We start from the raw sequence: 13,887 nt of genomic DNA, 5'->3' as shown, positions 1-13,887 counted from the left end.
TGTATCTTTATCATATGTTTCTTTGTTGGAAGAGGTCAATGAAGCAACCGGAAATGCAATACAAACATATCCCAAGTCATCTCTGTAGGCCAAACATTGTAGGGAAAGAGAAAACTATACTCTGAGAATCAAAGTGAACTTAGAAATCCTTAGGACAAATTCGGATAACAATATAGAAGAAATTAAACAAAAAAACCCTATATTAAACAATATAGCAGAAATTAAACAAATTTTAAAGCTCGACAAAGAAATTTTTTAAATGGATTTTTAAAAAACTAGACACATTTATATAAATTTTGAATAAAAAATCTAAATAAAGGCACTATTGTGCTTGGGAGCCAGCTCACACTGGCTTTGGAAGGTTAGCTGTGCATACCTTTCTCCAACTCCACATTTAGTGATTCAAACTGATAACGTGAAATTGGCTATGGTGGGGATACTTACACCACAGAATCTGGCAAATGCTACAAAATGCTTCCCCTCACCCCCCAAGGGGGTCATTGGTTAAAATCACCAGTATACCGCTGGATAACGGTAACTTTAAGTTATACTAAAGTTCAAAATATGCAACCAGAGGATTGAGATTCTGTGGTATGTTAGACAGTTTTAGATAACTGCAACAATATTTGGAGGACAACTTTAAAGCTGGGAGTATCCCCTAATATGAAGTTTTCTCTGGGGTTGCTCTCTATATAGGTCAGTTTTTATTCATTTTATTTTTGGCTCTGTTGGGTCTTCGTTGCTGCACGAGCTTTCTCTAGTTGCCGCGAGCAGGGCTACTCTTCGTTGCAGTGCGCGGGCTTCTCATTGCGGTCGGTGGCTTCTCTTTGTTGTGGAGCACGGGCTTCAGTAGTTGTGGCTGGCGGGCTCTAACACCGCAGGCTCAGTAGTTGTGGCGCATGGGCTTAGTTGCTCCGCGGCATGTGGGATCTTCCCAGACCAGGGCTCGAACCCGTGTCCCCTGAATTGGCAGGTGGATTCTTAACCACTGAGCCACCAGGGAAGTCCCAGGTCAGTTTTTAGAGTCCAATCTTTAATAAGCCTACTATTACTTTTGCTATTACTTTTTAGAATCCAATCTTTGATAAGCCTGCTATTACTTTTCCAGATTTCCCTTATACAAATAGGAATGTAAATTAAGTAATGAATATTACTATGAAGGACATATATCATCACTCATGGTATGGAGAATGGATATTTTTCAAATATTAATTCTAACTATTGTACATTCTTACATTTGTTAGCTGCCATATCTGCTCAAAACTCTTTTTCTTAACTTAATATAGCAGAGAAAAGCAATCTTATGATGTTATACCAAAGCATAGAAAAAATATAGTAAATTCACATTGCCTAGCACACATATAGCAGTAACTCATTAAATAATCACTGGATAAATGAATTAACAATCATAATACAGAGTGATTCTCAAAAGTACAATGAAAACAACTCTTTACTCACCCATTTCAATACAAGTGATCCCAAGTGACCAAATATCAACTTTCCCATCATACTGTCCTTCATCCATAGCTAAGATCACCTCTGGAGCCATCCTGCCAAACATAATGTACAAAACTCAAGTTGCAAATTAAAAACAAAATTCACCTGATAAAGTGATTCAATAAAAGAGCTGTTTTGGGGCATATTCTAAGTTTTATCTGATAAAGTTATAATTTTCTTACACAAATAATTTGAAAAAACACTATTCAAAATATAAACAATACACTCAGTGATTTACATGAAACAATACATTACTTTCAACAGATCATGGTTCCACCATTTACTATCCTTTGATCTTGGCTAAGTTACTTAACCTTTCTGTATATCAGTTTCCTCATCCATAATATGGAGAGAATTTTATTAGCTACCTCAGAGAGATTGGTAAAGGATTAATATGTATGAAACACTTAAATAAACTACTTTAAACAACATGAAGAATACTGCATGCAATTACATAAAGCAATATATTCAGTTATTTCAAAGATGTTACAAGTTAAAAAACAACTAAACTGGCTATAATAATGGCTATTATTTTGTTTGTCCGTAATGGATTTTCATTAGGAGGGTAAGGGCCATATAGTTTAATATGCTTTGTTCTCTATTAGTGTATGTAAGTAGTTGCTTAATAGATGCTATTTGATGATAGTGGAAAAATATTCAAATAGTAGCTGATTTTTTTTAGTAGGCAAGTAATTTTCCAGGGGTATAAGTCATTCTCCAAGGTACAATGAAATTCCAATGTATCTATGAAAGGAAGGAAAGGAGTCTTGAATAGAATGGGGTGAAACTTTAAGTCAGAATGACAAGTGAGGTAAAGTATCAGAGAATTCAACAGAAACAAGAATCTGGATTTCTTTCATTGAAAGGTAAAATTTATGCTCATTGGCTACAGAAGGTTAAAGAAACTACCTTGTTCTTGCCTAGAGACTCTGCCTGAAGAGAAAAGTTCAAAAGAAACTTCAAATGAAGTCTAAAACCTGAGCTTGGTCAGCGAGTTGATAATCCTACTCAGTTTACACACAGTGACATCAACCTTATTTGAACAATTTAAAGTCACTGGAAATTTTATACTAAGTCTGAGGGTTTCTTTTTTGCTAGTGAGTTTTCTATCCTTCCTAATGAAATCTCATTTGAGACACATGGTGAGACACTCAAAAAAACAAACAAACAAACAAACAAAACCAGTGCTATGAGTCCATCTTGTTTATATACACATATTTTAAAACTATGTCATGTTTTCTAATTCCACATACCAGTAAGGTGTGCCCACGAAGGAGTTGGCAGGAGAAGCCACTGAGGCAGATCCAAAATCAGCTAGTTTCACCTGACCTGGCTCTGTTAGAAGAATATTTCCTGCTTTAATATCCCTATAGGAAAAAATAAGAGGGTTAGAAAATTACTTTTCAATTATGATTATGGAATAGGTCAGAGCATGCAATTAATAAGACAAAAAGTTTATTTTAAAAAAACCTTGCTCAGATAGCCAGAAGGGGATTTAGTGATTACTGCATGTTGTAAGGGGGCCCAGATTCCTTGGTGTACTTACTGGTAGGTCATAGTAATTACTAAAAGGTACAACTTTCTTTAGAGGGAGGGAATGCAATGAGAAAAAAGGCAGACATGGCCGACAAGGAAACCTACTCAGTTGCTACACTTACAAAATCATATTAGTTGCTGAATCCAGTCACCAACAGTATTGCTTGTGCTGGGGAAAATTGGCACCATCTGTAACTGCCTTTTTTTTTTCTCTTCCAAATTTCATGACATTTTTGGAGTCTAAACAAACCTTCAATGACTCTGTATCGACTACCTACCAATAAACCTCAACTACACACATACCTTTTCTTTCTTGCCTGTGACCCTTTCTCTCTGCCTTTAATTGTAACTGCAACTCTAAGGCATTTGAGAGTACATGTTATAGAGAGGGTGTTATTTTAAAAATAACACTGTACAGTAAAAAGAAGACCCTGAAAGATCAAAACAAACAAGGATTAGGGGTTAGGAAATTGCATTTCTATTGTATTATTACAAAGAATCTCAAGTGGTTACTACTAAAACTACTAGATATTTTATGCAGCAAAAAGTTTAAAAAACATGATTAAAAAAATTTAATCTTTGATTGAAAATTTGGAATTTGAAGTATGAAAGTATGAAAATTTGGAATGAGAAGATGTGGATGTACTCCTTATTCTCTTTAAAAAAGTCATGAGGTGTAATGAGTACTAGGAACTAAGAATTGTTGATGGGCAACAGAAAGATAAAGCAGAGAGAATGAGGAAAACATGTTAAGTTGAAAATGAAAGGTTCAAATGCTCCCAAAATAACTTTTGCAAAAATCTTCCCTTGAAAATTCAGTTTCTTTCCTCATGAAGACATTAGGCATTGGAAGAGAGAACTAAAAAAACATTATTTATTTCTCGTACAACAGAAAATATCTTTTCTCTAACCCTGGCTTGCCTTTTAAATCAAAACAATAAGAATCTGAATTTATTTTTAAATAAAGAGAATTCTTTAAAAGTTTTTTTGTCTTTTCAACTCTTTTTACCTATTAAAAAAGATAAAGTATAATATAGAATAAAACATTAAATTAACGTGAAAATTGAGGTAATAAAGGCACAGAAACCTGAACTGACTTTTATAAACAGGAGCAGGCAAAACCGTCATAAACAAGTTGGCATTCAGTAATGACATCTTAATACCAAAGATAGATAGATAGATAGATACACACTTTAAAGTTTAGACATATATATACTTTAAAATTGTCAAATCCATAAATTACAGTTAAATTAATTTTATCAATATTTATTAGACATGGTTACGTTCATTCTTCATCCTTATGAATAAGCCAAATTCATGGCAGGAATTTTGGTCTGCCTGTCTTGAGGGAGTTCTGCTTTGTGGTATGTACCAGTAACTGTGATGGCTACTCTAGGATGATTAAAACAGAAGCAAAAGGGGAACCTATGACTTAATAGTTTCATTTCTTCCTAGTAAATGTAAATTTTTTTTCTTCTGTTTTTGAGCCCTCTCAGGTCCTTTGTGCCTACCTCATATTCCACTACTTGGCCACCATTCATTAAAGTAACAGTACTAGAAGTTCTTTACTGAGAGAAGGAAAAATTGGTAACAACATCTCTGTTAAGAAGTTAGTGGTGGGAAGTAGGTTGGAAAGAGGAGAGTGGGGCTGTGATAAAGAAAATGTAATTTAGAGGGAAGCCTTGGATTAGGAGTTAGAAAATCTGAGTTTCAATCTTTATTACATAAATGCTAGGAAACTATGGGCAAGTTATTTAAATCTTTTTAAGTCTCAGTTTCTTCATCTACCAAAATGAAGACAATAATACATCCCTAAATATCTATACGGACTAAAGAAATGCAAAAAATGTAAAATTGATAAAACAGCATATATTTACATGAGATTGACGTGTTATTTGCAACAGGAAAGGGAGAAGAACTCAGCTAGGAAATAAATATATGCAAGGAAGGCTAATTTTCTTTCCTTTTTTTCTTGACAGTATCAAAAGGTTGCTGGGCTCTTCTTCAAATTTCCCTGCAACACTATGCCTGGAGAATAGTTACCTACAGAACAGAGATGATATAAGTCTTTGTGGTTACATGGGAGAGACCAAGAGATAGGAACTAAATTCGGGCAACTTTACTCTTTAAATCCAGAAGCAGCAGCAATCTATTTGCTTCCCATAAATTCTTAGGCATCCTAAAAACTGGAGCATGCACTAATTTTCAAGGTTCCTTGAACAGACAGTCCTGTAACCGAAATGAAAATGTAACTGGCCTCTAATCTTACCTATGAATCAATGCATGAGAATGTAGGTAGGCTAGGCCCTGCAAGGCACCGTGGGTAATGGCAGCGATCTCCACTTCCTGAAGTGGTTTTTTATGAACTGAGGGGAAAAAAAAAAAAAAAGCCAGGAATAGATGATCAGTTTCATTCCTATTTTTATTATATTATACAGCTATAGCAGGCTGAATTATATACTTTTTCTTAAATGACAATTTGGGAACAGGTTCACCTAAATATATAGGATATATATTTTCTATAGAATAACAATAAATAACCAGATTAACAGGAAACTGTAGCATAAAAACAAACCCCTTCAAAATTAAATAAAACAAAGCCTGATAATTACTGTAAGAATTGTTCATTTACTTGTCAGTTGCAAGTCAAAGCCACACTGATCCCAACTGGCCAGGCCCAAATTTACAAGTCCCTCTGACATTTTAAGTGTCTAGAGTGTTTTAGGTTGCATTATTCTCCTCTGCCGCAAGCCATGTATAAGTATCCCTTCTAACTACAGGTGTTCATTATTTGTGAAAGCAGCTAATAAGCAATTTCTATTCAGAGATCATGGATAATATAAGAAAGTTTTTTGTTGTTTTTTTTAAATGTAAATTTTAACTCAGTCTCTGGTTATAACAGCGTCTGCAGAGGAGAACTGGGTCAGTCAAGAGATGTGAAAGGGTTAAATATCAATATAATTTGGATACCAATACCATCTACCTCTGTTTCATACTTACACATGAATTTGATGTTTTTGGCTACACATACTACATCACATGACCCAAACACTTTAGTAGTACCTGCCCTGGATGGGCCATGAACTAAAACAGCGGGAGGGCTGCTAATCATTACTCAGATATTTTCAGCGACATGGCAGAGACAGAGTCTGCATGGCTTATCCACATAACCCTTAAGTCTAAGTCATTAACCATTTAGTTTGCCCAAGGTGTGCTTTAATACAAGAGTAGACAACATTCTGGTCAAGGTAAAAAAGAAGGGGATAGTGCTTTTATCCTTACCTTCTAATAAATCAGAGGCTGAGCCTAAGCAATATTCCATCACCAACTGTAACAGATTGAAATAATAACCAGAATAATGTAGGTTAATAAGAAACTGCTAAAACCAACCAACTAACCAAGGAACTAAGAATACTAGGATAATAAATATTCTGATTTATCTGAACCTGTTATTGTTATTTCCTATTTGAAATCGGAATTGGTCTAAGACAATATGGGGATTGTATTTAAAGATTTAAGGTGGCTAGGTTGGAGTATAAATTAAATTTTGTAACTTGGAAAGTGGCAACCAAATAAATGGGCCAGTAAAATCTATACTGGGAATTATTAGTTAAATAATACAAACAAGTAAGCAGTAAATTCCCTACTTTCACATTTTAAAAAGTTCTGGGACTTCCCTGGTGGTCCAGTGGTGAAGAATCCACCTACCAATGCAGGGAACGTGGGTTTGATCCCTGGTCGGGGAACTAAGATCCCACATGCTGCAGGGCAACTAAGCTCTTGCTCCTCAACTAGAGCCCACGCACCCTGGAGCCCACGTGCCACAACTACAGAGAGAAAACCCGCACGCCACAACTAGAGAGAAGCCTGCGCGCTGCAATGAAAGATCCTACATGCCTCAGTGAAGATCCCGTGTGCCACAACTAAGACCCAATGCAGTCAAAAAATAAAATAAAATAAAATAAAATTGAAAAGTTCTAAACAAGAAAGCATTGGTTAGAACTCAATCTAAAGATGTATCCTGCTATGTATTATTACATTAGCTTGAATCCCTGAGAGATGAAATATTTCAATTTATATCTTAAAATATTTCTAGAACAATACTATTACATTAATATTGATATTTATTGGCTTTGCAATGTTGGGAGGCGTTTGAAAGCAAAAATGAGAAAACTCTTTCTTTACTCTCATCTTAGATATTTTAGGCATTCCAGATTACTACTGATTTATAGCCAAGGTCAGAACTGGAGTGCTCAGTGACCAATCGCCACACATATACACACAAGCACACACACTCCTACAAATTATTATTTTGTTATTCTAAAAAAACACAATATGCTTATTATGAAATACATATTTCCTATAATCACATAGACACAACTACTATTAACATATTGGTTCCTTCATTAAAAAAATTAATGTGAAAACATTTATGTATTATGTACCCTGCATTACTGGAATATTTTAGAAGGATATGAGATATAATATATATTATTATATGTCATATATTATTATAATATATAATTATATATAACATAACATACATATCTTATATTCTTCTGAATTTATTCCAGTAGCAAGGTACACAATATATCATATATCATACATATATATTATTATATATAATAAAGATACACATCTACATTATTAAATTTATTATACATTTATAGATGTAATTAAATATACATAATGTATAAAAATTATTCAATTTCTGGAATAATCTAAAACAAAATGAGAAACTTAAAAGTTTAAAGTTTAGAAACTTTATTATAGTTTTCTGCTTTATATTAAAAGTAAGCAGATTCAGGGCTTCCCTGGTGGCGCAGTGGTTAAGAATCCGCCTGCCAATGCAGGAGACCTGGTCTGGGAAAATCCCACATGCCGCACAGCAACTAAGCCTGTACGCCACAACTACTGAGCCTGCGCTCTAGAGCCCGCGTGCCACAACTACTGAAGCCCGCGTGCCTAGAGCCCATGCTCTGCAACAAGAGAAGCCACGGCAATGAGAAGCCCGTGCACTGCAACAAAGAGTAGCCCCCGCTCGCTGCAACTAGAGAACAGCCCATGCGCAGCAACGAAGACCCAATGCAGCCAAAAATAAATAAATAAATAAATTTATTATTTAAAAAAAAGTAAGCAGATTCAGAAACATTAATTTTACTTCTTATTATGAAATGAAAGAGTCCACATAAGTGAATATTATAATGAACATTAGCCTTTTAGGTGCACTGTTTTTCTTTTTTCTTCAGCTGTATTAAGGTATAATTGACAAACAATATTTTTAATCAGTGTTGATGGAAACATTTCTCAACTGTATTATTCAGTTTTCTAATTTTTAAAAAATTTTTATAATTAAAAAAATTTTAATTTGTTTATTTATTCTTTCGGCTGCACTGTACGGCTTGCAAGATCTTAGTTCCCTGACCAGGGATGGAACCTGGGCCCTCAGCAGTGAAAGCACAGAGTACTAACCACTGGACCGGCAGGGTATTCCCTCTAATTTCTTAAATTATGTAAATTAATACACACATATAATTTCCTTAAACTGAGTATAAGGAAAATGAACATAGAACTTTAGAACCGACTAGAGTATGTTTATAGTTATGTGTCTATTTTTAAAATTACATGTTAACTCTGTATTTCTGTCCCAAACATTCTTTTCCCAATTAGTCCATAACACAAGGGCACCTGAGCTGTGGCTGGCTGTTCGCCCTTGACAATTATCAGCTCTAGTTGCTCTGCTTTTAAATTGTTAGGTCTGCTTTCTAACCTCCCCAACTTCCTCCTTCAGGTCAAATTAGTTATGGCTATTTGTATGCATGTCTCCAGCAGCTTTAGTTCTATGAGTTGCTTCTAATTAGCCTATCAAATCCTTATAGACAAAGACTAGGTAACCAAGCTTATTAGCATTCTATGTAATCTAAGAGTAAATAGGCTTCAAATAAGAGCTCAGAGGATTTTCTGAAGTTTTGAAACACATGAGATCTAGCACTTGATTTTGTAACATTTATTCTGCCTGCTCAAAAATCCTTTCTTGACTCCTTCAAGACAGCTGAGATTGCCAGAGAACTGCTTTCCATAGAATGAGATACTCCTCTTATTAATTTCTTCTGCTCAGTACAGAAGCAATGGCTCTAGATATCTTAAGAATTGCTTGAGCAGAAACGTTTATGTTTAACCTTTGATATTCTATCTGGGGACAAAAATTCCACTCCCTAATTGGAGATCATGTACAGGAAAGGACTTGTATATTAGTAAGTATTCAATAAATGATAGTGATATTGAATACTTTAAATTGGAATGTGCAATCCCATAAAGTACAAGGTATAGCATTTACTTGTTCTAGACAATGTCTAATGTGCTAACCTAAAATCAGAAACAAAATCATGTAAAATAAAAATGTAGTAAGAAGATAGAGTGAAAAAAAAGACCATTGCATTTTAATCATAATCTAGGCTCTGTTTGGTAAAAAACTTAGACAGTGATGGTAATATCAAGCACAATTCCAAATTTGGGGGGAATTGGAGTAGGGGATGAGAAATGACAAAGATAAAAATTCTAGGATGAGAATAAAAGGCACTGTTTTTTACTTTTGCAAATAAATCATTATAAAATGATGTTAACTTTCACTCTCTCTTCGTTAAGTGTTTAAGAATAAAATTTCCTGTAGACTAGATGTCATGCTTAAACTTACAGAATGTATACCATATGGCACACTCTGAAGTAAACAAATGTTAAATACTGACAAACAAAAATCAAATGGGACAGAAATGGGCTGATAATTTTACAGACCAAAGAGATAATAGAAAAAAAGGAAAAGAAAAAAATCTTAATAGGAAAAAATAAAAAGATAATAGAGGTCCTCTTACTTACCCAAGCAGTGTGCTCTTTCAAGTAACAACCTTTGTATTCAATAGTATTAGGATGCTTCAATTGTCGTAAAAATTTGACCTCCTTAAGAATATCTTGCCATTTCTATTTAAGTCAGAAAGAAAATATCATAATTTTTGAACAGAAAACAGTATTTTATTTTCAAGTATACATACAAAATAGTCTTTTCATTATTTTAAATGGACAAAGAGAATATTTAATACATGAAGAAGCAATTTAAACTTGCGTTATTTCTTGTTTTAGTACATATAAATTAAATTAATCACCAAATATATTATAATAAATCCATTACACTAATCCATGTTCTATTCCACAAAATAGTTGACTGAGGTAGAATATTAGGAATGTTTATTATATGCTCCACAAGAAGGGAAAAAAAGAACTGTGATAAAGAAATGCTTAAAGAACTTTGTTTCTACTGTCAATTTCATATTAACTTGCTTATGTCAGTTTAGGTACACAATGTATTTAACATACCTCATGTGACTGCTTCCCACTGTAGGACATTTTCTTAACTGCCACCACCTCATTGGTGTGAGCATTTGTGGCCTGTGTTAAGAGAGTAGGGGAAAAAGTTAAAAAGAATGAACGATGTTTCAAATAACTTAAATATTTGACTTGACTTTTATAACATTTCACCCTTCATTCTCACAGTCTAAAGATGCTGCAACTTTTGATAGGCTAGACAGACATTTCCACCCCACTTCAAGGTACAACTTCTCTTTATCCGTTTCCATATACATTCAAAGGCTATAATGTAAAAAAGGGATTAAGGTTTAACAAAACATATCCAATCAAAGAAGTCATATTTCCAAAATATCCATACTGGCTTCACCATGTAGAATGTCTACCAATGGAGAACCAGTTAAATAAATATGAAAGTCATGTAATGAAATAAACATTAAGAGAATGAGGTAATCAATATGTATATATGGTAACAGTAAAAAATATCATGACAAAAAAACCCTGTACAATATGATCTTCTTTTTGCAGAACAGTAATATTGAGTATATGTGTAGAAAAAATTATGAAAGAATTTATATCAGAATATATATCAGTGGTAATCCCTGGATTATCTGATATATTATTATGTCTGAAAGAACTTTCCATGATGATGTAAATGTTCTATATCTACATCATATATAGTAGCATGTCAAATGTGGCTAGTGTGACGAAGGAAGTGGATTTTAAATTTAATTTTAATTAACTTAAAATTTAAATAGTGGCTAATGTATTAAACAGTGCAGCAAAGGATAAGATTAATCTTAAGAGGGACTTTCACTTTCAAAGGTACTTATATTTTACGGTAAGAATGTATCACATAAATACATACACACATTTATGTGTATGTGTGTGTATTCATCTATAAAGGTTGCCTTGTCTCATAATTATCTCTATATATCTTCTCCATACTCAAAATATAACAGTTCATTGAAAGCACACCTGAAAATCATAAATACCTCAGGTAATAATCTTTTCCTCCAAATTTACTTAAGAAATTTAACACTATTTCTAAAAATTTTCAGAAAAATAAATATAAGACATTAAACATTATCTAATCTTAGCCTTCTTTAATAACAGGGCTCTGCACCAGTGTCATACCCCTGATGTAAGTAAGCTACTTCGGTTCTATGATATTACTATTGTGGACCAATAAATCAATAGCAGTGCTTCTGAAGTAAAACTGGAATTCACTCTCTGGTAAAATAAGGTCACCAATTTTAAGAGAAAAATGTCTAATCAGTTTCTAAAATACAATTAAAGAAGCTCCTCAGATAGAGCAATGTCTTCTTTCTAATTTAAAAAAACCTTAATTCCAACAATAAACAATAATGTTGATGTAAAAAGAATTCAACCCCAGAGTCTTAATTAATGCCAAAATGCAGAGAAAATGGACACATACTAAAAAAATTTTTTGTACAAGCACTAAGGTAAAAGTACCTACTACAAAAGCAAGGTATCCACTAGTTTCAGTTTTCAAATCGGCAGGACTCTGTAAAGGCACTTTTTAGGTATTTTATTCATTTAGAAGGTACAGACTGATTTTTGTTAAAAACAAAGATCTCTCACATTTTGCTGGCTTTTAAAATGTAACACTAAGGGACTTTCCTGGTCGTGCAGTGGTTAAGAATCCGCCTGCCAATGTAGGGGACAAAGGTTCGGTCCCTGGTCCAGGAAGATCTCACATACCTCGGAGCAACTAAGCCCGTGAGCCACAACTACTGAGCTCACATGACACAACTATGGAAGCCCACGTGCCCAGAGCCCATGCTCCGCAACTAGAGAAGCCACTGCAATGAGGAGTGTGCGCACTGCCACAAAGAGTAGCCCCTGCTCGCCACAACTAGAGAAAGCCTGAGCACAGCAACGAAGACCCAATGCAGCCCAAAAATAAATAAATAAATAAATAAATAAAATAAAAATGTAACACTAAGACTGTGCTTAGATGGCAAGAAAGAAAAGTTGATGTAAATTCAGTAATACAATGAAGGTTAGAGTGACTGTGTCTGTAAAGAGGATATTTTGGGTATGAATCTATGTACTGTATAGCTTAAGGAGCCTGGGAAAGGTTTAGAAAATGCTCAAACAATGATGAATTTTAACTTTTAATTTTTTTTTTTTTTTTTTTTGCGGTACGCGGGGCTCTCACTGTTGCAGCCTCTCCCGCTGTGGAGCACAGGCTCCGGACGCGCAGGCTCAGTGGCCATGGCTCACGGGCCCAGCTGCTCTGCGGCATGTGGGATCTTCCCGGACTGGGGCACGAACCCATGTCCCCTGCATCGGCAGGCGGACTCTCAACCACTGCGCCACCAGGGAAGCCCTTAATGGGGTTTTTAAAAAACCAATCTGTACCCTTTATAGAAAGAAAAAAAAAAGGCCCACACAAATGGAATCTGATAGTATTATCTAATTGCTTATTAAGGTTATTTATAATCAAGGGTTATTTGGAACAAGAGACATGAAAAAAGAATCACCCTAAAATAAAAATGTATTTCTTTACATTTATAGTTACCACTTAGAACCTGATAAGTGTACTTGCTTATAGAACCTATCTACTGGGCAGAGACTTGAAATTTGAAAACATTTCCATTTATATATAGATGTGAAATTTTTAATCTATTTTATACTAGTTAAAATTCAGAACTGAAACAGAAACTTAAAAAAAATCAATATTTTAGTATAGAGAAAGGAAACTATCAATGGGGTTTCAGCTTTCCAATGCATCATACTGTATTATGAACGATTACAACTTCTAAACATTTCAAGTTTTATTCTTGAAACTTACATTCATATTTAACACTTCCAATAGTCTCCGAGGTCTCAGTAACCTTAAGCAAGATCACTGATTCACCATGTTCTTGGATTGGAAGAATCAACATTGAGAAAATGACTATACTACCCAAAGCAATCTACAGATTCAATGCAATCCCTATCAAACTACCAATGGCATTTTTCACAGAACTAGAACAAAAAATTTCATAATTTGTATGGAAACACAGAAGACCCCGAATAGCCAAAGCAATCTTGAGAAAGAAAAACGGAGCTGGTGGAATCAGGCTCCCTGACTTCAGACTATACTACAAAGCTACGGTCATCAAGATAGTATGGTACTGGTACAAAAACAGAAATATAGATCAATAGAACAGGATAGAAAGCCCGGAGATAGGGCTTCCCTGGTGGCGCAGTGGTTGAGAGTCCACCTCCCGATGCAGGGGACACGGGTTCGTGCCTCGGTATTGGAGCATCCCACATGCCGTGGAGCGGCTGGGCCCATGAGCCATGGCTGTTGAGCCTGCACGTCCGGAGCCTGTGCTCCGCAACGGGAGAGGCCACAACAGTGAGAGGCCCACATACCGCAAAAAAAAAGAAAGCTGAGAGATAAACCCACGCACATATGGTCACCTTATCTTTGATAAAGGAGGCAAGAATATACAATGGAGAAAAGACAGTCTCTTCAATAAG

The 13,887-nt window shown here is 34.8% G+C and overlaps 1 protein-coding gene across 2 annotated transcripts in view; it reads right to left on the bottom strand.

Annotated features, from left to right (window-relative positions):
* TAOK3 (TAO kinase 3) overlaps positions 1-13,887 on the bottom strand; it is a 188,499-nt gene that overhangs the window by 62,662 nt on the left and 111,950 nt on the right. For both annotated transcript variants that reach the window (XM_082640815.1, XM_082640814.1), the window contains 6 exons: positions 10,402-10,473; positions 9,907-10,008; positions 6,316-6,361; positions 5,303-5,399; positions 2,751-2,864; positions 1,459-1,550 (listed from right to left, as the gene is read on the bottom strand). In XM_082640815.1, coding sequence (XP_082496941.1) covers positions 1,459-1,550; positions 2,751-2,864; positions 5,303-5,399; positions 6,316-6,361; positions 9,907-10,008; positions 10,402-10,473 — 523 coding nt within the window. The remainder of the gene's footprint in view (positions 1-1,458; positions 1,551-2,750; positions 2,865-5,302; positions 5,400-6,315; positions 6,362-9,906; positions 10,009-10,401; positions 10,474-13,887) is intronic.

The sequence above is a fragment of the Mesoplodon mirus genome (genome assembly GCF_964341445.2).
Source record: "Mesoplodon mirus genome assembly, chromosome: 13".
NCBI lineage: Eukaryota > Metazoa > Chordata > Mammalia > Artiodactyla > Ziphiidae > Mesoplodon > Mesoplodon mirus.
This window is presented reverse-complemented; position numbering and strand designations above follow the sequence as displayed.